General features: G+C 49.4%; 2 protein-coding genes across 5 annotated transcripts in view; one reads left to right on the top strand and one right to left on the bottom strand.

Moving 5' to 3' along the window:
- MED23 (mediator complex subunit 23) overlaps window positions 1–1,439 on the bottom strand; it is an 81,916-nt gene extending 80,477 nt beyond the window's left edge. For 2 of the 3 annotated variants that reach the window (XM_074990560.1, XM_074990562.1), the window contains exon 1: window positions 1,218–1,439. In XM_074990560.1, coding sequence (XP_074846661.1) covers window positions 1,218–1,277 — 60 coding nt within the window. In that variant the 5' untranslated portion in view covers window positions 1,278–1,439. The remainder of the gene's footprint in view (window positions 1–1,217) is intronic. The other variant, XM_074990561.1, reaches the window with a different exon arrangement.
- An 18,318-nt stretch (window positions 1,440–19,757) lies between these two features.
- ENPP3 (ectonucleotide pyrophosphatase/phosphodiesterase 3) overlaps window positions 19,758–20,941 on the top strand; it is a 103,929-nt gene continuing 102,745 nt past the window's right edge. Inside the window, exon 1 of one of the 2 annotated variants that reach the window (XM_074990557.1) lies at window positions 19,758–20,754. In XM_074990557.1, the coding sequence (XP_074846658.1) occupies window positions 20,599–20,754 (156 nt within the window). In that variant the 5' untranslated portion in view covers window positions 19,758–20,598. The remainder of the gene's footprint in view (window positions 20,755–20,941) is intronic. The other variant, XM_074990559.1, reaches the window with a different exon arrangement.

Here is a 20,941-nt window from a genome sequence, read left to right as displayed (position 1 = left end):
ATAATTTGGATATGTTTATGGGCATATTTATTTATCCCGCCTGAAGTTAATTAAATATTTTAGGAAAACATGTCAGACTGCCAGCCAGCAAGAGTTAATTGTGAGAACCACTGCTACAGAGCCGGTTCTTATCCAAGTTTTGTTGCTTCCACTTAAGATTCTGCTTTTTGCGTCAGTCTGAGGCCCTTGTCATCCCAGACGTTGAATGCTGTAACCCCAACCTCTTTGACTTTGACACCTACTACATCACATTCCTTAAGTCTACTAAAAATATAGAGTTAATCATCTTCCTGTCTCTAGCTTCATCCCTCCTACTTCTTCTTCTGCTGGCTCCCTTCTCCTCCACTGTATCAAACATAAACCCCCTTGGCTCTCTCATTGGTAATGGATGGCAGAATGAGGAACAATGGTCTCAAGCTGCAGTGGGGGAGCTCAAGGTTGGGTATTAGGAAAAACTATTTCACCAGGAGGGTGATGAAGCATGGGAATGCATTGCCTAGAGAGATGGTGGAATTTCCATAACTAGATGTTTTTAAGTCCCAGCTTGACAAAGCCCTGGCTGGTATGATTTAGTTAGGGTTGATCCTGCTTTGGGCAGGGGCTGAACTAGATGACCTCCTGAGGTCCCTTTCAGCTCTTGTTTATACAATTTATTTTCTATTTTCTTAATCATTTAGCCTTGTGCTACTCAGCTTAGTAACAGAATGACCAATCCATCAGCCCTGACTTTGATCTCCCAATGACACCTCCATGATCACCCTTCTCCCACTCACGCATTTCCATTTCTCCCACTTTATCCCTCTATTCTTCAACACACACACTTCTCAGAAAGTTCAAAGTCATCATCTGTGTTCTTTTAAAACCCTTCCATAAAATCAGCTCCTGCCATCCTCACAAATCAAATCCCCCCACTCTAGCAGCGGCTAGACAAGAAGTAAAGTGGGACTTTGGCTTTTCCTCCAAAGTGTTACGTTGGCTCCTTCTGTCAACCCATCACTAACGGGACACATAAACTCCGTAATATCTTCACGTCATAGAGCCCCCCCACCCCCAATGCTGGGACAAAACCCGCAAGGGCCACAGCAAGCACAGATCTCCTGGTGCCGGCCCCGCCCACCTCCCACAGCCCAGCAGCACAGTCTCGACACCTCTTCTCTCTGCAGTGGCCCCATGACGCCCACAACCGCCCAGAGGCCCCGCCCGGCGCCGGGACTCACCACTACCTCCTCGAAGATGCTCTGCAGTTGGGTCTCCATCGGCACCATCGGGATCGCCATAGCCCCGCCAGGCGGCGGCGACACCGGACCGGGTTCTCAGAGGCGGGGCCACGCGGAGAAGCCCGGAACTGTACCGACGTCGGACGGCCGCACCCCAGACGGAAAGCGCGTCCCAGAACCCCTCCCCGCCGGAAGCAGCTCCCAGGCCGGACAGTTCCGGGCGCCTCATTCCCCGGCCGGAGGCAGCCCGGCAGCGCCACGCACGCGCAGAACCCAGGCTGGGCCCCGCCCGAGCCCCCCGGGGGGAGGGGAATAACGTCCGGGGGCCGTTGAACACGCCTGGTGGGGGCGGGGTCTAGGCTAGCTGCGCCTCAGACCCCGCCTGGTTGGCGTCGCGTCGGGGTGAGCTCGAGCGGAGCATGGGGTGTGCGGCTGCTGCCCGGGTCTTGGGAGCCCTGGTACACGCGGGGGGCCACGTGCCGTCCTACACCATGGCTTGTTGAGTCCGCTTGGTAGGGCCTAGGGGGAAGAGAGAGCGCAGTGCCACGCAACTGACAGCTGTAGGGCGGGGAAGCGGGGAGCCCCGCCGGAGCTGCGCTGCCACAGCGCTTGCGCGGGGTGTGGCGAGCTGTGTCTTGTGTTGCTCTACCTAGAGGGTCGATGCCCTGCTCTGCGCTCCGCCCCTTGGCCCCCTGAGAGGGAGCCCAGCGGTTTCTGAGGCAGGCAGGCGGGCTGGCTCTCAGCTTGCACCCTGCGGGGTATTTGCAATTGAGACGGAATCGAAGCCGGGCTAGAAAACAGGCCAGGAATAACCCACTTGAAGATCTGAGCCTCTGGCAGCCAGTGCTGGATAGGGGTCGCTGGCAGCGCTTGGCGGCAATAGCAGAAGGCTAGCAGCGAGCATGTCTAGCTTTTCCCCATGCTCTGTTGCAGATAGAGCAATCCTGCCTAGGGGAAAATGGCTGGCTTCTGCCGGGCGGCGATGGATCACAGTGGCCCCCTTCAGCTGCAGGCCAGGACTAGCTCAGCCAGAGCAGTGGGTAAGGCAGCCGGGGAAGACATTTGTCCTCCTTATGTGCTTTGGATACTGCCGTCATTGAGCCCAGGCTGCGCAGGGCAGGTCCCTGCTGCCACTTGCAGCTGCCTTAGTGCCTAGTGGTAAGCAGAGCTCTGTAACCAGGGCTGCTGAGGCAGAGATCAGTATGGCCTGAAGTCCTGCTCCAGCTGAAGTCGTGCCCATTCATGCTGGACACAAAAGCTGGTAGCATTGGAATGGTCTACCCAGGGAAGTAGCGGAGTCTCAATCCCTGGAGGTGTGTAAGTCTTGCCTTGACAAAGCCCTGGCTGGGCTGATCTGATGGGTTTGGTCCTGCTTAGAGCAGGGGTGTGGACGCGATGGCTTTTTTAGGTCTCTTCCAGCTCTATTGTTGTATGATTCTGTGTGCAGCCAGCATCACCCCACTTTGCCCATTATTGTTCAGCACTGGTGGAAATGGCAGGGGTCTGTAGGGGAACCCACAAATTGGTACTAACTGTAATTCTAAGCCAGGCCTAAATCTCTCCCATAGTTCAGGTTAACAAATTTAAGATATTTCAAAACCTAGCCTCAGTAAACTACATGGGTTTCTGCACTATAGCCTGTGTTCAGCAGCTCTGGCCTTAATAGTTTTGATGGGTGCCAGCCTCAAACCATGGAGGAGCCTTCATGTGCTGCCTCTTGCCACAGAGAAGCTGGACATCAAAGAGAAACCACATTGCACTGATGTTGAAAACAAAGAGGTTAGCTTTCGCATCTTTCTACAAAGCGAAGTAAAATATTCACAGATTCTGATTTTCAGTCAGCCGCCTTCTCCATGGCTGGGCATGAGTGGGACAGGTTTCAGTGTGTGGAGCTGATCGAGCAGATTAAACCTACAAGGTCACGTATCTGTATATTACACTCTCCCACACCCTAAACTGAGTGTTTTGCTCCCAGATGAATTTGATGTCGGTTTTGGAAACTGATTAATCCCTTTTCTTCTCCCTCCTCCCTTCTGCATTCCAGCCATGTGCAGATCCACACAGTTTCCTTTCATATGGTTATGGAGTCATTGGCGTTTGTATATTGGATTGGGGTGTGCATGGGTCTCCCTTGGAGAAAGGGTGGGTAGTGAAGGGAAAGGTGATTGCTTCAGAGGGGGTCAGTTTTGTATTTAATTTTCTTTCCTTTTTTGTTTGAATCTATAGAAGGACCCTTTGTATAAGAGGGCTTTGCAATCACAGAACAGCAAAGTGTTAGTGCTGGTCTTTCATGTTTGAACAGCAATATTATAAGAGTGGGGAGATCTCAAAGTGAGGAGGAGAGAAGGGGTTCCCGTAGTGGGCACCAGCCTGGCACTGTGATTCAGGAATCTCCTTAAAGGAAAGACAGGCTGCACGAAAGTCACAGCAAAAAATTATCATGCTTTTCACTAGAGGAAGGAAACAAGTGAGAAACTGAGGACAGTGTGTAAAAGGTAAGAAGGTGGGAAAGTTGCTGGTTTTACAATCGAGTAGACTGTCTCAAATGGGTAGCCGTGTTAGTCTGTAGCTTCACGAAACCCCCAAAAAATAAATAAATACATTTTAAAAAGGCAGTCCTGAAGCACTTTATAAAGAATAACACTATTATTTATTAGGTGGTGAGCTTTTGTGGGACAGACACACTTCTTGAGATCAGGAGTCTCCAGATCTAAAGAAGTGGTTCTTTCCCAAGAAAGCTCACCACCTAATAAATAATAGTGTTAGTCCTTATAAGGTGCTACAGGACTGCCTTTTTGTTTTGTGAAAATACGGACTAACATGGCTACCTCTCTGAGACTGCAGTTTCACAAAAAATAAGGAGTCCTGGAGCACCTTAAAGACTAACAAATTTATTGAGTCATAAGCTTTCATGGATAAGATGAAATGGGTCTTACCCTTTCATAGTCTTTAAGCTGCTACCAGACTGCTTGTTATTCGTAGAGTAAATTGTTACTTTCAGGCAGTGCCTCCTTTATCACCCCAGTTACATTCCTGAAGGAATAACAGCTGATGTCCACAACCTTGAAATCCTGGCCCTGCACACTGCCACACTTCCACACACAGTGCCCCTGCACATCACCCCACTTCCACACGCCCTGTCCCTGCACACTGCCCTACCTTCACACAGCCTGTACCCTGTTTTTTTTTTCTGCTGGAGTGCCACGGTTTGGCATTCTGGCACCTTTTTTCTGTGGGTGGGGCAGGGTGCCACACTGGGAGTTGCTCTGGGTGACTCGTGCATGGCCGGTCTGCGTTACATTGGGAGCTTCTTTGGGTAGCTCGTGCAAGGCTGCTCTGTGCCATGCCATGCTGAATACTGCTCTGGGCAGGGCACTGCCTTGCACAGGGATCTGCTCTGGGTGGCTTGTGCATGGCTGCACCACGCTGGGTGCTGTGGGCAGGAGAGTGGAGAAGCCGCCGGCTGCTCCTGTGTGAGTTAGGTAGGGGGCCGTTTGGGGTTGGAGCAGGTTAAGCCTGGGGACAGGGGGGAGTTAACACTGGGGAGGGTTAAGCCTGGGAGTGCGGGAGACAGTTTGGAGCTGTGAGAGGTTAAGCCTGGAGGTTAAGCCTGGAGGCAGGAGGAGGGGCAATCTGGGGCTGTTAGGGGTTAAGCTGCCTGGGGGTGGTTTGGAGCTGTGAGGGCTTAAGCCAGCTCAGGACAGTTTGGGGCTGCGAGAGGTTAAGTCACGTAGGGGTGGGGGGTGGTGGTTTGGGGCTGCAATGAGGGTTAAGCCTGATGGCAGGAGGGGGTGCAGTTTGGGGCTGGGAAGAGTTAAGCCACCTGGGGGCACGAGGGGGAGGTGGTTTGGGGCTGTGAGGGGTTAAGTCATCTGGGGGTGCGAGTGGGCGGCAGTTTGGGGCTGCAAGGGATTAAGCCATCTGGAGTGGGAAGGGAGTGGTTTGGAGCTGTGAAGGGTTAAGCTGCCTGGGGGTGGGTGGAGGGGCGGTTTGGGGTTGCAAGGGGTTAAGCTGCCTGGAAGCGGGAAGGGGCAGTTTGGACTGTGAGGGGTTAAGGTGCCTGCAGACAGCAGGCAAAGAGATTGAGTTCCAGCCCCTTTTTTCTGAGGAAAAAAACACTGCCTCTAGCTGCACACAAAGGCTACGTCTACACGTGAAGCCTACATCGAAATAGGCTATTTCGATGAATAACGTCTACACGTCCTCCAGGGCTGGCAACGTCGATGTTCAACATCGACGTTGCGCAGCACCACATCGAAATAGGTGCAGCGAGGGAACGTCTACACGCCACAGTAGCACACATCGAAATAAGGGTGCCAGGCACAGCTGCAGACAGGGTCACACGGTGGACTCAACAGCCAGCCGCTCCCTTAAAGGGCCCCTCCCAGACACACTTGCACTAAACAGCACAAGATCCATAGAGCCGACAACGAGTTGCAGACCCTGTGCATGCAGCATGAATCCCCCGCTGCAGCAGCAGCAGCCAGAAGCCCTGGGCTAAAGGCTGCTGCACACGGTGACCATAGAGCCCCGCACGGGCTGGAGAGACAGCGTCTCTCAACCCCCCAGCTGATGGCTGCCATGGAGGACCCCACAATTTTGACGTTGCGGGACGCGGATCGTCTACACGGTCCCTACTTCGACGTTGAACGTCGAAGTAGGGCGCTATTCCGATCCCCTCATGAGGTTAGCGACTTCGACGGGTGTTATTTCGAAGTTAGTGCCGCTACTTCGAAGTAGCGTGCACGTGTAGACACAGCCAAAGGGTCAACAGCTATAATACCAGGCTGAACTAACCAATCACCTGTCCAAAAGCAGAGTCTTTTAACTTCATCATTCTTGTGGCTAACATTTACCTTCTGTCAACTGATGATGGAACCATTTATTGGAAGAAAGAATAACAAATAAATTAAGGTTTATTTTAGGGATAAGGAGGGACCACATGATATAACTAAGTTGTGTCGGCATGTGTTAGCCGATGGCTGGGTAATGAGTGGTCTGTGAGCCTTATCACATCCGAGTCTTTAACTGCTAGGACTGGCAGTGTCTTCGCAGAGGGCAGCCAAAGTGGCTGACAGATGCCCCAGAGATCCACCTGAGTCTTTAACTGCTAGGACAGACAGTCCCTTCGCAGCAGGCAGCCAGTGTGGCTGATGGGTGCCCCAAAAGTTGGTACAGAGAGCTTATTCCACCTGAGTCTTTAACTGCTAGGACAGACTGTCCCTTTACAGCGGGCAGCCAGGGAAGCTGACAGGTGCCCCAGGAGTCTGTCCCATGGAGGCGACACGACTCAGCGCTCAGCTTTTACTGCACCCTACCACTGACCAGGCTGATATAGCCAAACGTCTGAGGTTCTTTGTGTTCAGCCGAGTTACAGTAACTGGAAGGAGTCAAGCCGAAAGCTTAAATGGTTGCTATTTATTAAAAGCAGAAACAAGAATCTTAATGGTTACAAGGTTATTGCTCTATCTTCTTAACTACTAGTAAGATGATACATATGACATGCCAATAAGATTACAAGTGAAAGGTTACCCATTTGAGGACCAGACGCCTCAGCCTAAAGAACTCTTACTATTAAATGTGCACAAAAGTACATTGCAGGTATAATTCTCACCCCTGCGTCCTTCGACTCCTGGTGTAGCCAGTGTCATTCACTGAATCCCTCAGGAAGAACAATGTGAGGAGGGCGTCCCCCGGGTCCTTGGGAGGCAATCTTACCCCACCGGCAGGTACAGAAAATTGGAGCTCAGTTACAGTGGTCTGCCGGGCCCTTCTTTATACCCCTTGGGTCACGCACATTCTTCCTTATCTAAAGGTACCAATTGTACTGGTTCATCTTTGTGACGCCAGTTCTTACAAGGCAGTTGCAATTTAATTTACACTTGTAAGATAGAGATAACTAAATCATTAAGACAGGATGATCTTTTCGTATGGGTGGGAGATTCCTCTTCTGGGATGAAGTGTGGGCATGTCAATTATCAGTACCAGCCCAGGGCAGTTAGAGGCCCTGTGGTCAACAGCTAGCCTGTTAGCCCCCTTGTCTGTATTCTTCAGTCCAGGGTCATGCTGAGACAGCATATCTGTGTTTTGAAGCATCAAAAGCCTGGGCTTGAGATAAGTGCATCTGTGCTTTCAAACATTCTAAGACTGTGCTGTTTCTTTGTGCTTGGTGCTCAGAGGCACAAAAAGGGGCAAGATGGAGTACAGCAGGGGGATCCTCTCTGGCTACAGAGTGATGATAAAAAAAACCTTAGCTTTACTTCCTGACATAGGTCAGATCAGCAAAAGGTTAGTTATTGGGATGGTCAAAACATTCCTTGAACAGTAATTTCATTGAAGAATTGATAATTGTAGAAATCGAATTTTCACAGAAAATGCCATTTTCCTTGGATTTGTTTGGGTTTTGCTGGAAAAAACACAGCCTTAAAAGCTAAGCATCTTATGTTTTAGTGGCTTCCAGTTTTTCAGTGAAACTTTGAAAAAAGTTAGGTACTTTTTTTCAAAGAAAGGTTTTCCGAGTATCTCTAGATCGGGGTGAGCAAACTTTTCACATCGGGCCCCACTTTTCCTTCCTGCAATTAGTAGCCCCCCTCCCAAGTTCTCTAATGTAATCCAAACTGATGGAAATTTTAGTTATATTTACGTGTAAGAAAATAAGAATATAAGAACTTTATTAATTGGTATATGAATGTGGATACACATAAAACCAATAACATTTCAACATTTTTAGTTAGATGAATGCGTATGAGACCCAGCAGCCAGCCATGCTGCAGCCCCCCTTAATAAATTTCACAAACCCCTGAGGGAGAGCACACCTCCCAGTTTGCTCAGTCCTGTGCTATTTAGTGATGGTGATATCTAATGAAGGTGTCCACATCAGATGAAAGAGCTTAGTACCCAATGAATGAGTGACTGCTCCTCGTGCTCCTTTTATTTTTAGCCTTTTGTGCATGTCTGTTTGTGTATGAAAATGTCAGGAACCACACTGCCTACAGCAATGCTAAGCTGCAGGCAAGTTCATCAGTACAAAGTAAGCAAGCTGTCTGATTGCCTGCAGGGGCAGCTTGCTGAAAGATCAGTGCTTACAGACACTGCTGTGACTTCTCTGTGTTACCTTGTGTTAATGCTCCCTCCTTGCTCCTAGCTTTGCCTCCGCCCTGCCCCTGCCATAGAGCAGTTCTGGCCCTCTCCCCTGCTTACTCCAGTTCCTGATATCTGGCTTGACCTGTGGCTCTGGCATCTAGTTCTGACGCTTGATTCCAGATATCTGCTTTGTACCCTAGACATGACACCTACTCTGACCACTAGGTTAGACTTTTCATCTTGGCAACATGACAGAAAATGAATGCAAATAAGAGATAACTAAAAGTGCCCAGTTTAATGAGTTTTACTGAGCGAATGTTTACATTCAATTAATAGCCAAATTGTATAGGGTAAGAAATAAAAATACCTAAGTCATCTGCAGTACAGAGGTGGGTTACAGCAGTAACAAGCACTGAACATGGTTAACAAATGTACATTGAAACCTGCCTTGCCCCAGATACCTGTGGAGGGAAGATTACATTTAAGCCAATAAAGTAAGCCCTGGGCAAACATCACAAACCCATAGCAGATTCTTAGTCTGTTAACATAAGTAAATATATTAATTGCAGGACTTTGCCCCTCTGCTACACTTGAGTTTAGCCAAAAGGCATACGTAAATGGAGATCAGCTTCATCAGATGTGTGAGTTTGCGGGGGTTCAGAGGAGGAACCCCCACCCCCACTCATGCATCTGATGAAGTGGGTCTTTGCCCACGAAAGCTTATGCTCCAAAATATCTGTTCGTCTATAAGGTGCCACAGGACTTCTTGTTGTTTTTGAAGATACAGACTAGCACAGCTACCCCTCTGTTAAATGGAGGTGCCTCAGTTGGAGAACAGAGGAGATAATCCTCTTCTCTATTTGCTGATTCAGGCTATCTGTGCCTTTTAGAGTTCCAGATGTGAGGAAGGTTGGTTCAGAGATTAGAGTGTGAGGCTATGTATACACCGCAGCCTTATTCCAAAATAAATTATTCTGGAATAGCTAGTCTGGAATAGTTTATATCAAAATAATGCTATTACACAGAAAAATCTGTTTAGAAATAGAACTTGACTAGTCACCTCACATTATTTTCTCCAGCATTTCCAGAGCCAAGATTGTAGCCGCCAGGTGGGACTTTGTGATGTCATTGAAACAGCCCTACTACATAGACCAGCAAATGCTGTTTGCTGTGCAGCACTGCTTCTGGCACCAGGCAACAAGGATTTGCGTGGGATCATAAAGTAACTCATACTGGGATGACACGAATTGGTTCAGAATATTCAAATGTACAAGTTACTTTCCAAAAACTTGGTGCAGAACTTTTGCAAGGGACCTTTTGCATACGAGGGAAACATGGTAACTGCTATATGACAGAAACTGAGGGTGCGCTGTTGCTATGTGAAAAATGAGAGGACTGGAACAACATCTACCTCAGGCAGGAGGAACTTCATTATCTCAGCTGAAGCCTGCGAGACAGTTTTTAGTGCCATGCCAAAGAAACCCCTGTAGTTTGCAATCACAACTCCCTCAGACCCTGGCAAGGGGCTAATACATGTGGTGCCCACTGACATCCAAGCCCAGTGTACTGGTGGTACGCTGCTAGAATTACACCTCGCAGTGCCTCTTTTCTCCAGGCCCATCCTCCAGCCTCTGGCATTCTTTTCATGTGCTTGGCTTGCAAGCAGCTCCTCATCCTATGACTCAGGATACCAAGGTGTCCTGGAGTGGCTGTACTTCTCGAAGGAGCTTCTTGGCAGGGGTGCTGCTGATCTTTGTCCCTTCCTTGCTTCCTTCCTTTTTGAGGGGCCCTGGCCCAGGGCCAAGGACAATATGCTGTGACCCGTGCTGCACTGGGTGGCGTTTTATGCCTCTTTGTGCTCTTCAGGAAAGATATAGCACGTGTAAGCCTGGGCAAGGGAAACGACAAACACCAGGTCTCCCCACATGTGGCTCCAGAGCCTGCTCACTTGCTCCTCATCTGAGCCTCTAGGGCCTCCTTTGAGCACCTGACTTGGCGCTGACCTCAGGGATCATAGGTGCTGGCTTGAATGCCATGAAAGTGAGTCAGCCTGCCCTTCCAGGTGTAGCATGGCTGGCACCAAACACTTGTAGGCCTGCTCTCTGGCTTTGTGGCACAATGGCAGTGTGTCTGACTCTAGATCAGAAGGTTATGTGTTCAAATTGTATTGTGATCAGGCAGGTGAGTGCTGTACCTTTGTGCCCATGAAACAGGGCTGAGACTCCCTTTTGGCCAGGGCCTAAGGGCACCTACTTTTCCCACTTAGCTGGGCTCTCAGCACAGCTGAAGAAGAGCACCACCCACCAGAGGGACAGCAAGGGCACACACTGCAAACCAGGCAGGAATCGAACCTGTAATCTGATCCATAGTCAGGTGTGTTTGTAATAGGGTTTAAGGGTCCCCAAGCACTGCTCCTGACTGCACGCAGCCAGAAGTTACTCTCACTCAGCAGGTAGAACAGGGGGTTTATTAGTTAACAGAGACACAGTGTAGCGCAGAGGTGTCAGTACAGCAGTCATTCCAATCCATGTTGGGGAGAGGAGTCCTGTGGGGTGTCCTGTCTAGGCACTAGTACCCTATTCTTCCTCTCTCCCCTTAGCACAGGCTAGCTGCCTTCCAACTGTCCCCCTACCTTCTAACTGACTCCGCTGATTCAAACCATCTGGGCTCCTCTCCGCTCTTTGTTCAGGACAGAGGTGTTACCTGCCAGCTTAGGTTGCAGACAGCAGGGAGTCATCCCTAGCTGGTGTGAGCTGCTCAGCCTGTCACACATGCACACACATCCACACCCCACTGCACCACAGCATTATCTGTTGCACCACTGGCCCTGGGCTGCTCGCCTTTCTGATGTGTCACCTTGCTGCCTGTGGGAGGACAGATGGTCTCTCTCCTTCTCTCCCTCCGTCTGTCTCCTGGGAGGAAGCACTGAATAAAAGGGCATGGCAGGCAAAGAGCAGCAACAGTGCGATGCCATGGCCAGGCAGTGAGTGCCAGTCCCCTCAAAGCAAGCTAGCCCATGTTTCCTGGCCTCTGGAGCAGCAGAAGCAGAGCTGTTTCTGCTTGGTTTCAAACCAGAGGCCTTTCGCATGTGAAGTGTACATGACAATCACGACACTACAGAAACCCAAGGCACACCACTAGCCTTAGGTGTCCACAAGTGGGCAGAAAGCACTGGGTCACCTTGGCTGATGCCTGTGGTGGAGTGCACCCGCTATGCTCCTGAGCAGCCCCATGCAGCAGTGATTCACAGCAAATGCAGTGCCCCTTTTGGCCAGGCCTTTCCCCCAACCTTGGGCACTCTTGGTGGACTTGGCTTGCAAGTAGCTCCTCATTCTAAGACTGAGGACACCAGGGTGCACTTGAGTGGTGGAGCTTCTTGGCTGGGATGCTGCTGCTCTTTGCTGTTTTGTGCTGGCATTCAGGGGTCTCTAAGGGGTCTCTCACTGAACCTCATCCACACTCAGAAGTGACTCTCACTCAGCAGGTAGAACAGGAAGTTTATTAGTCGACAGACACAGTGTAGTATAGAGGTGTCAGTACAGCAGCCAGAAACAGTCATTCCAATTCATCTTGGGGAGGAGAGCCCTGAGGCGAGCCCTCCAAAGCAGTGCCTTGATTCCCGCCCCATTTGTTCCTCTCCTTCCAGTCCAGGCTAACTGCCTTCCTCAACTCCCAACACCCTAACTGCCCGCCTCTAATTCAGAACCAGCTGGGCTTCCCCGCCACCTCCACTCCACCTGTTGTTCAGAACAGAGGTGTGATCTGACAGTTCAGGTTACAGCCAGCGGGGAGTCATCTGCAGCCTGTGTGAGCTACTCAGCCTGTCGCACTCACCCTCCTGCCCTACTACATCACATCTCTCCCTGCTTCCTGACCAAACTCAGTGGAGTCACTTAGCCAGTGACCTGGGGAGGTTTGAGGCCCTGCTGGGTAAAGCATTGATTGTGACATTGATGCTCCCCTTTGCTTGGGCCTGCCATGGTAGCGTCCTGTGGCAGGCGGCTTTGCTTTGTTCAGCTGTTGGACAACCTTGAAGTGGCTGGTGCGGACCCACTCTCTGCAGTCGTACCCAGCCTTCCTCTTCCCTTGGGCTCTGCCCAGAGTCTCCCTGGCCGGGCCCATGAGCTCAGAGAGCCTTTCCCGGAAAGCCAGGGCATCCTCTACCCCTGACTCTCCATCCTGGGGAGCCTCCCACTCCCAGAACTCTCTCATCAAGCCTAGGTGTCCCCTTCCCCTTCTGCACCATGGCTCAGTCAGGGAGAACCTGGTGGACCCCTGGGGCACCTCCCTGGGTGCAAACAGCAGGTGGGACAAGTACTCTTCCCAGTCCTGCGGATGCTGGTGCATAAAGGCCTCCAGCATCTGCTTCAGTGTCCCATGGAACCTTCCCACTGGTCCGTTGGACCAGGAACAATACCCTGAGGCCCAGGAGACCCAGATCCCATGCTTCTCCCACAAGCACCAGGGCAGGGTAGACATGAAGTTGGCTCCCCACTAGGTGAGGACCTCCTGGGGGAAACCCACCCTGCTGAAAAAGGCCAGCAGAGCATCTGCCATTGTGTATGCCTTGGTTGAAGACAGCCATGGCTTTGGAGTAGTGGGGAGTGAAATCCACTACCACCAGAATGTATTTGTTCCCAGTCTGGGCCACCTTGCCAATAGGCCCCCCTATATCTATTGCTGTCTTCTGGGAATGCTCCTCTGTGATGGGCAGGTGCCTCAAGGCAGCTTTCCCCCAATCTTGTGGTTTCCCAGCCTTCTGGCAGGAGTCACAGACCTGGCAGAACTGCTGCATGGTTGCAAATATCCCCGGCCAATAAAAGGTCTGAAGCAGCCTCAGATGGGTGTGCTGGATCGCCTGGTGACCTGAGAATGGGACATCATGGGACAGTGCAACTGCCTGGGGTAATACCTCTGGGGAGCCACCAGCTGCCACTGGATGCCCCTGATCCTATTTTCCCTGGGGGAAGTCATTCCCAGTACAGGACTCCCCCAGCCCACAGGAATCTTTCCTGACAGACTCCCCACAGGGGCCAAGCTGCACTGAGGCCAGGCTGGTCCCTCAGCATTGGTAAGGAGGGGTCTGCCTGCACCTCGGCCTGGAATTCAGCAGCTGGGGAAGGGACATGGACCTGTTCCCCACCACTGCCTGGGTCGTTAGTCCAAACTCTGCTGAGCTTCATGCCTTTCGGGTCAGGGCCTTTCACCCCCTGCAGGGTGCCCTCCCCTCAGTCAGGGCTGCAAACTCCTCCCTGGCTCTGGCTACAGGTAGTGACCAGAGCACTGTGGGGTCCTTCTAGCCACTCTTTTAGGTTGTCCTCATCAGCACCCCTATAGGCAAGTGCTGGACCATCCCCACTTCCATGGGGCCCTCCTTATCCTTCCCCCCCCAGTTCAGATGCACCTAGGCTACGGGTACCTTGTGTCAGTTCCCATCTATACCCTTCAGGGTCAGCTGGGTGTTGGACACCATGTGGTCTGGCCCATTAGCTTGGGCTGGGCCATCATCACCTCCATCCACATATCCCGGAATCCCATCACCTTCCTGCCCTCCACCTCCTGGGGTCTGAGGCACTTGCTCCACAGGGACTGCCCTGTCCCTGCCAAGTACATGGAGACCCCTGCCTCTAGCATGTTAGGTCTCCTGGAGGAGCTGGCCTGTGGATCTGCCCCCCTTCACCCTGGCCACCAGCTGAGGACATCTTGCTCTCGGTTGAAGTGGTGACATGTCGTGCAATTGGGGAAACTGAGGCACGACAAAAAATTTTGGAAAAATGAAAATTTTTCAAATGGTACCGCTTCAGGGCACCCCGTTAAGGCTACAGAAGGCGTTAAGTGAGTGCCCCCAGAGTTTTACCCCACCACTCTGGCCGGTGTACACGGTGGCCAATCGCAATGGGGTTTACAGGTGTGTGACCTGGTACTGCACAGCAGAGATCTCCCCTGAAAGAAAAAGGCCAAGGCTTTTAAAGGTGAAACTTAAAACCAGTTTATTTAAGGAAAAACAAATAGGAGAAACGATAACCAATTAGTCTAAATCTACAAACTAAACTATTCCCTCACAACACTGGATTAGCACAGGGATTTATTTTTCAAAACCAGAGCCTTTGAACTGTGTTAGTGTTGCAACAAGCAGCAACTCTATTTAACCCCTTTTACTTACGAAATATCCCGGGGTTGACATTGGTTTCTTCGTTGTGTGCTGAAAAGGAAGATAATTAGAACACAGAGCTTTAATGATTACAATATCCTGATGTGGAGTGTTATCCCCTGCAAGCAGGTTTGGGGAAAGAACGTGGCTCTCAACCCAATATTCTGGGGTTTACCCTCTGGGGTTTTCTCCAGTCGCTCAACCTCCCTCTCAACAAAGGGGGGAGCAGGTCTTAGTTCAATTGGAGCTTATAGCTCTCAGTCTTATTTTCCGGGGTTTTCCTTTCTTTAAGGTTTTCCCCAGTAGTTGGGATTACCTCTTATGGCAGAGCCCTATTTATTTTTAAGTGGAGTTTTCCCTCTGGGGGTTTTCTCCTGTTTTGTTATCTACCCTTAAAGGGTTAAATTTTACAGATAAATTCTACTCCGGAGTTTTTCTTTTTAAGGTTTACTCCGGTCGCTCAACCTCCCTTGGAAGACGGGGGGAGCAGATCTTACCGAATAATATTATAAGCTCTGTTTAATTCAACATTAGTTCTATTCCCATGAAGGGATAATACAATATAATACAAATACAATACAATTAAATTCTATACTCTATTCTACTGTGTTGTATGTATAGTTCTCTGGCTAGCTTTTAAAATCTAGCCTCCTGTGCTTTACAATAAATCTAGTGAGCTTGGGTTCCACAATTTAAGCCGCAATGAGTGGAATCTGGGGCAGTCCCAGTCCACTAGTTTTATATGTTACTGTCTCTTTAAATTTGTAACTTTGCTATAGTCTTCTATACAAATACTTAGCACATATAGCAACATGCAAAAATACAACAGAAACAATAAAGAATACACATTAGCTTACTCATGTTCTACAATAACTCAGTTACTTCTATTCTTAACCAGTATTTTTATACCTCTCTCTTCCCTCTCTGTGTCCAGGCACTGGGCCTGCATGTCTCTTGACACGAGAGCTGAGAAAATATGGCCAGCACAGGCACGCTTTTATGGCGCCGCGCAAGGCCTGACAGAAAGAGGAGAGGATGATAAAAACAGCAGGAGGAAAAAAGGACCGACTTGGATGACAAAAAAACCTCTTGTGGGAGGCGGCCTTTAGTTCCCTTCACCGGCCACAGGCTGTGGTGGGTGGGGGGAAGGGCAGGACCGTTGCTGCGGTTTGTCCCCGTGCAGGGCGAGTGCTTGTGAGGCGGTGGCACCTGCCAGGACAAACCCTCCAGTTAAAAGCACCGGAGCCTTCTAGACTAGTGACAAACAGGAGCTCTTCCGCGTCCCACGGCGGCTGGGGAGCAATGATTGACACGATGCTTGTCACCTTCTGTTCTTTGGTCTTCAAGTGATTTCAGCTCTTCTTCTCAGTCCTTTCCTTTGTCCAGTCCGGTCAGCTGCTCTGGTGCAACTGCCTGACCCTGGCGTCCGCTCTCAAATTTATAGAGCTACTGCGGACCTGGTTGAAAACCTCAACCTGTCAGGTCCGCATGCTGGTTGCCTCAGCAACCAGGTAACATTCCCTAATGTATATTCATAAAGCATCCTAAATCTACCTATCAGCTTTTAGAATTTTAAACCTGAGCTTATTAATATTAATGAGGCTTATGAATATTCATGTTAACTGACCTTCCCTAGCGGTCACCTTATATACTTTGTATTATGTATTCCTATACAATGTTTTAAAACAACTTTTTGAAGTAAATTCTTTATAAATTTTGTTTAATTTTAATGGGGTTTGATGGGGGATAAAGTCACCACTGATAACAGTGCAGATTTTTATTTTAAATGCTTGGTTCCTAAGGCTATTTGGTTAAGGTGCGGGGAGAGCCACACAGACACCGCAGCCCATGGCCAGGGACACATTAATCACCTCAGAATGAGGATTTTTCAACACTTGCCCATCCCTCCTACCTAGGCAGCAGCTTCTCTGGTTGCTGGGACTCTACCCAGTTGACCCCATGAAACCCCAGCCTGCTCAATCTTTCTGGGAACTTGAGGCACTGGGCCTGTCAATGCCCCTTCTGCCGACAGTGATAACAGACTTCATTGTGTCCCTCAGGCTGGCTGCTCCGTCCAAGCCCTGGCTGTCCCTCTGGGCAGCGGATAGCTGGCCCCTGTTTCCTGGGCTCATCCTGTAGATGATGCCCTCAGTTGCACAGGCAGCAACTGATCTCTCCAGGATTCCTTTTTTTTCTGGGATTCTCTTTCACATCTGGCCTGGCTGTCCGTGAACTTATCAGCCAACTTCCCTGCATTGTGTAAGTCCTCTGGCTTCTGGTCCTTGAGCCATATCCTCAGGTCAGGCCGGCAAGCTCCACAGAACCATTCCAGGACCATCAGCTTAATCAGGTCCTCTGTAGTCTGGGCCCCCATCCTGCACACCACATGAGGAAGTATTGCATCCTTTGGGAGGCCAGGGTTCAAGGGCATTTGCTTTTGCCACCCAGCAGGGCTCTTGTGGTGGCTGAAAAGGAGCACCATCCCACCAGAGGGGCAGAAAAGGCACACCCCACAAGCCTGCTAGGAGCTGACCCTGCAATCTTCTGAACTGTAGTCAGGTGCATTACCCAGCATGCCAACAGCTCCAGGCAGCTGTTTTTTGTGCCCAGTCACTGTGCTGCGTGCAAGATGTGGTCAGGACACATGAGGGCAGATGGTCTCTCTGTGTCTTGGCCCAGGCCCGTCTCCCAGCTGCCAGGGAGGAAGTGCAGGACAAAAGGGCACAGCAGGCAAAGAGCAGCAACACCATGCCACGGGCCAGGAAGTGAGTGCCAGTCCCCTGAAGTAAGCCAGCCCCCATTTCCTGGCCTCTAGAGCACCAAAGCAGGGCTGTTTCTGCCTGTTTTTAAACGAGGGACCTTGTGCATGTGAAGCAAGCAAGATAACTGCGACACTACAGAAACCTAGGGATCATTTTGATTCTGGGTCGTGACATGGAGTGTTTCCTTTTGAGGTGAGGGCCTATTAGCAAGGTGTTAGTTTCAGTTATATGTTTAATTTCGTGTTCATTAGATCTTTTGTATTTTGAGTGTTTCTTTGTTTGAATGCTTTTGTACATTTTTATTGTAATGAATGTTTGTTATAAATGAATTAGTACATATGTCTGAGAATGGTTTGGGTGGGTTTTTGTTTGTTTTTTTGTTTTGTTTTGTTTGTTTTTGTTTTCAGACTCTGGCAAGTCATGTAATGTTGTATGAGAAGTTGTGCCTTTAGCAGGTGTTGTGGCTTTCTTAATCGGTGACTGTGATGGAGTGGGGGATACCTGTGTGTGTGTGGCTCACAGAGGGTGTGGGGCTCCTGCTGACGGTAACCTTGATGACCAGGTAACACCTTTGTACTGCAGACAAAGGAGGAGGTGGAGCCTGACGGGTTTGAATTGGAACTGGGAGTTGGAAGCAGTTAGTCTGGGCTGAGAGACAGAGAGAGACAAAGGAGGGGGCCAGGCCCCGGCTCTGGGGGCCCCTCGGGGCCTCCTGTCCCCAACATGAATTGGACTGGCTGTCTCTGCCGGCCGTACTGACTCCTCTGTATGATGCTGTGTCCTGTCGGCTAATAAACCTGCTGTTTTACTGCTGAGTGAGAGACTCTCCTGCCTGCGGATGGGGTGCAGAGCTTGGGGGACCCCAGAACCCCATCACAGTGACCTATATAGGTGGTCCTTGCCATGCCAACAGCACAGTTGCAGCGTCCCAGGAGGCAGTGAACAAGGTGGTAAATGGGAATTTGAGTGGGAGTTTGCAAGTGCGACATGGGGCAATGGAAACACTGAGTACTCAGTGAATGCTGACACTGCAACATATTGCTGTAATGCATCACTGAGGCTAAAAAGTTGGCAAGTTTCAAAGTGGGATTACACATTAAATAGATAAGATGGATATCCAATTATAATAGTTAACACAAAAATTTCATTCCTTACCACATTGACTGTCCTAGCCAATGGGGAGAAACAGGTGTTTTGATATATCTTGAGTTCATTACATCTTCATTACTTTGTAGTAATTTACTATCAACGGAGAGGACATAAGTAGTGGACTCCTGCAGAGGACTCTCCTATTCTGGCACTATTTATCATCTGGGTTTATGATGCAGATAATGAAGTGGAGAATATGTTTATAAATGTTTTGGGTGAGCCCAAGGGAGAGGAATTGCAACCACAATGGAGGTCAGGACTGGAATTCTAAATGCCCTTGACAAATTGGAGAGGGGGTCAGGAATCGTTGAGGTGAAATTCAGTAATGAGAAGAACAAAAGTAGTGCACTTACTAAGCAAAAATCAACTGCACAAACACAAAATGGGTCTTATTTTCCTACTCAGTAGTATTGCTCAGACAAATCTGGGAGTTATAGCACATCACAAATATATGAGTGAACAAGGTGATGCAAATGTGGAAAAGGCTAATCTTTGGGGTGTAACAGGATGTCAAATGTAAACTGGGAAAGGTAGTTGTCCCACTTTGCTCAGCACTGGCAAAATCTCAGCTGAATTGTTTGCAGTTTTGAGTGCCACACATTAAGGAAGATCAGGACAAATTGGAGAGTCCAGAGGAGAGCTACACAAATGATAATAGTTTTAGAAAACCTGTCCTCTGAGGAAAGGTTAAAAAAATAAGTGTGCCTAGTCTTGAGAACAGAAGTCTGAGAGAGGACCTCATACGTGACTTCAACTACGTTAAGGGGTGTTTTGAAGAGGCTAGTAGTCAGTTCTCCGTATACACTAATAATAGGACAAGAAGTAATGAGTTTGATCTGCAGCAATGGAGGTTATAGATTAGATATTAGGGGAAAAAATCAAACTATAAGAATAGTTAAGTACTGGAATAAGCTTGTAAGGGAGATTGTGATCCCCATCACTGGAAGTTTTTAAGGACAGGTATGACAAACGTGTCAGAGATGGTCTAGTTTTACTTGGTCTTGCGTTAGGAATGGGCTTTATGTTTCTATGATGCTGTAATTCTGTTATTTCTATAATATTGCCAGTGAAGATGATGCAGAAGCACAGGACGGCTTTTAGCAGTTCTAAAAGATTCACATAGTTCAGGTATCCTTAAATAAGTTCCTAAAGCAAGGAGTAAACATACTTGATTTTGAATATAGATGGTGGACTCAGTCTTTCAGTTCTTTCTCAGGCACATCTCCCTTAGCAGTTAGTGAAAATTTGTCCCTAACAGGATTTTTCATACTGCCACATACTTTACATGCACACACACACACACACACACGTTTTATTTGTTGAAAAGTGATTCTGTACCTTATAAAGAAAAATACTCTAATAGCTGTGAGGCGCTTCATACTCTCCTCTGACAAATGTGAGCACCACAGACTCAGATGCTGCAATGGTACATGCCTTCCCATGCACTAGCATTATTTTGTTTCCATTGTAACGGATCATCTCTCATGCTTTACTTTTTTGTGTTGCTCCTAGAGAGCTTGCAAGTGGTGCCATAACATGCCTTCTGCACAATGAGGGCTACGGTACATTCCTTGTACAAATGACCCGAGAGATATCTTAAACTTTCAGGTAACCCAGCACAGGGAGAACCAGAAATACTGTGGAACTTAGTGCTAGAAGCCAGAGCCAGAAGAAGGGGCTGAACATGACTATACCTTGCCCCTGAATGCTGCAGTGGTACTAGATGCTTAAGGAGCTGTGTGACAGAGCCAAAGGCAGGCAGAGAAGGGAAGGAAAGAGAAGAGAGAGCCGTGTTGGAATTTTAGGAATTTGCAGGTACAAGTCTCTTATGGGCTACCTGCTCTCTTTTTCAAAGCCACTGGTGAAACTTCTCCCTGAGAGACTGCACCATGCCCAGGCCCAAATGCAGACAGTGTGTGCAAGGGGTGTGTACACCGCACCAATGGGCTGTGGGGCCCTGAGCACACCTCCATGCCCCACCACACCACTGTGCTGGCCCTTAGCTGCCTGTGGATCCCTGAACAGCTTTGTTGGGGATTTTACCCAGCAGAAGGTTGCTCCCTGCGATCTCCCCAGCACTCATGAGGTGGCACTGGGCCAGCCCTCCTGGCCTGTGCCTCCCACCTCCTGCTCAGGTAAATCCCTCCCCTCCCAGTCATAGAATGGCTGGAACTGCTGCAGGGAACAACCATCCCAGGGCTCCTCCTGCTTGGCTGCCCTGGCAACCAGGCCATACATGAACCCAATGCTGAGGAGGCAGAACACCACCACCACTGGACACGGGCTTCTCCACACTGCCTGCCAACGAGGCAAGGAAGGGAGCACAATCCTGTCACCACTTCTGCCACTGGAGCTCAGGTGCAGGGGCTGCCCCACTCAGCACAACATTCAGGTAAGAGACCAACTTCAAATCATGAGCTTTTTTTTTTTTCTTTTGTTTTTGGTTTTGCTTTCTCTGATGCATTTGTTACATGTGGCTTCTGCTTTTGGAATTTTTTGTTAGGTTTTTTTTTTTTGTTTTTTTTTTGTTTTTTTAACTGCTTTTGCTACTTGTGATTCTGTCCCTTCTAGTTCTGGTT

Source organism: Carettochelys insculpta, chromosome 3, assembly GCF_033958435.1.
Source record: "Carettochelys insculpta isolate YL-2023 chromosome 3, ASM3395843v1, whole genome shotgun sequence".
In the NCBI taxonomy this organism is placed as follows: Eukaryota; Metazoa; Chordata; order Testudines; family Carettochelyidae; genus Carettochelys; species Carettochelys insculpta.
The sequence above is the reverse complement of the archived record's forward strand: the minus strand, read 5'-3'. Positions and strand labels throughout refer to the sequence as shown.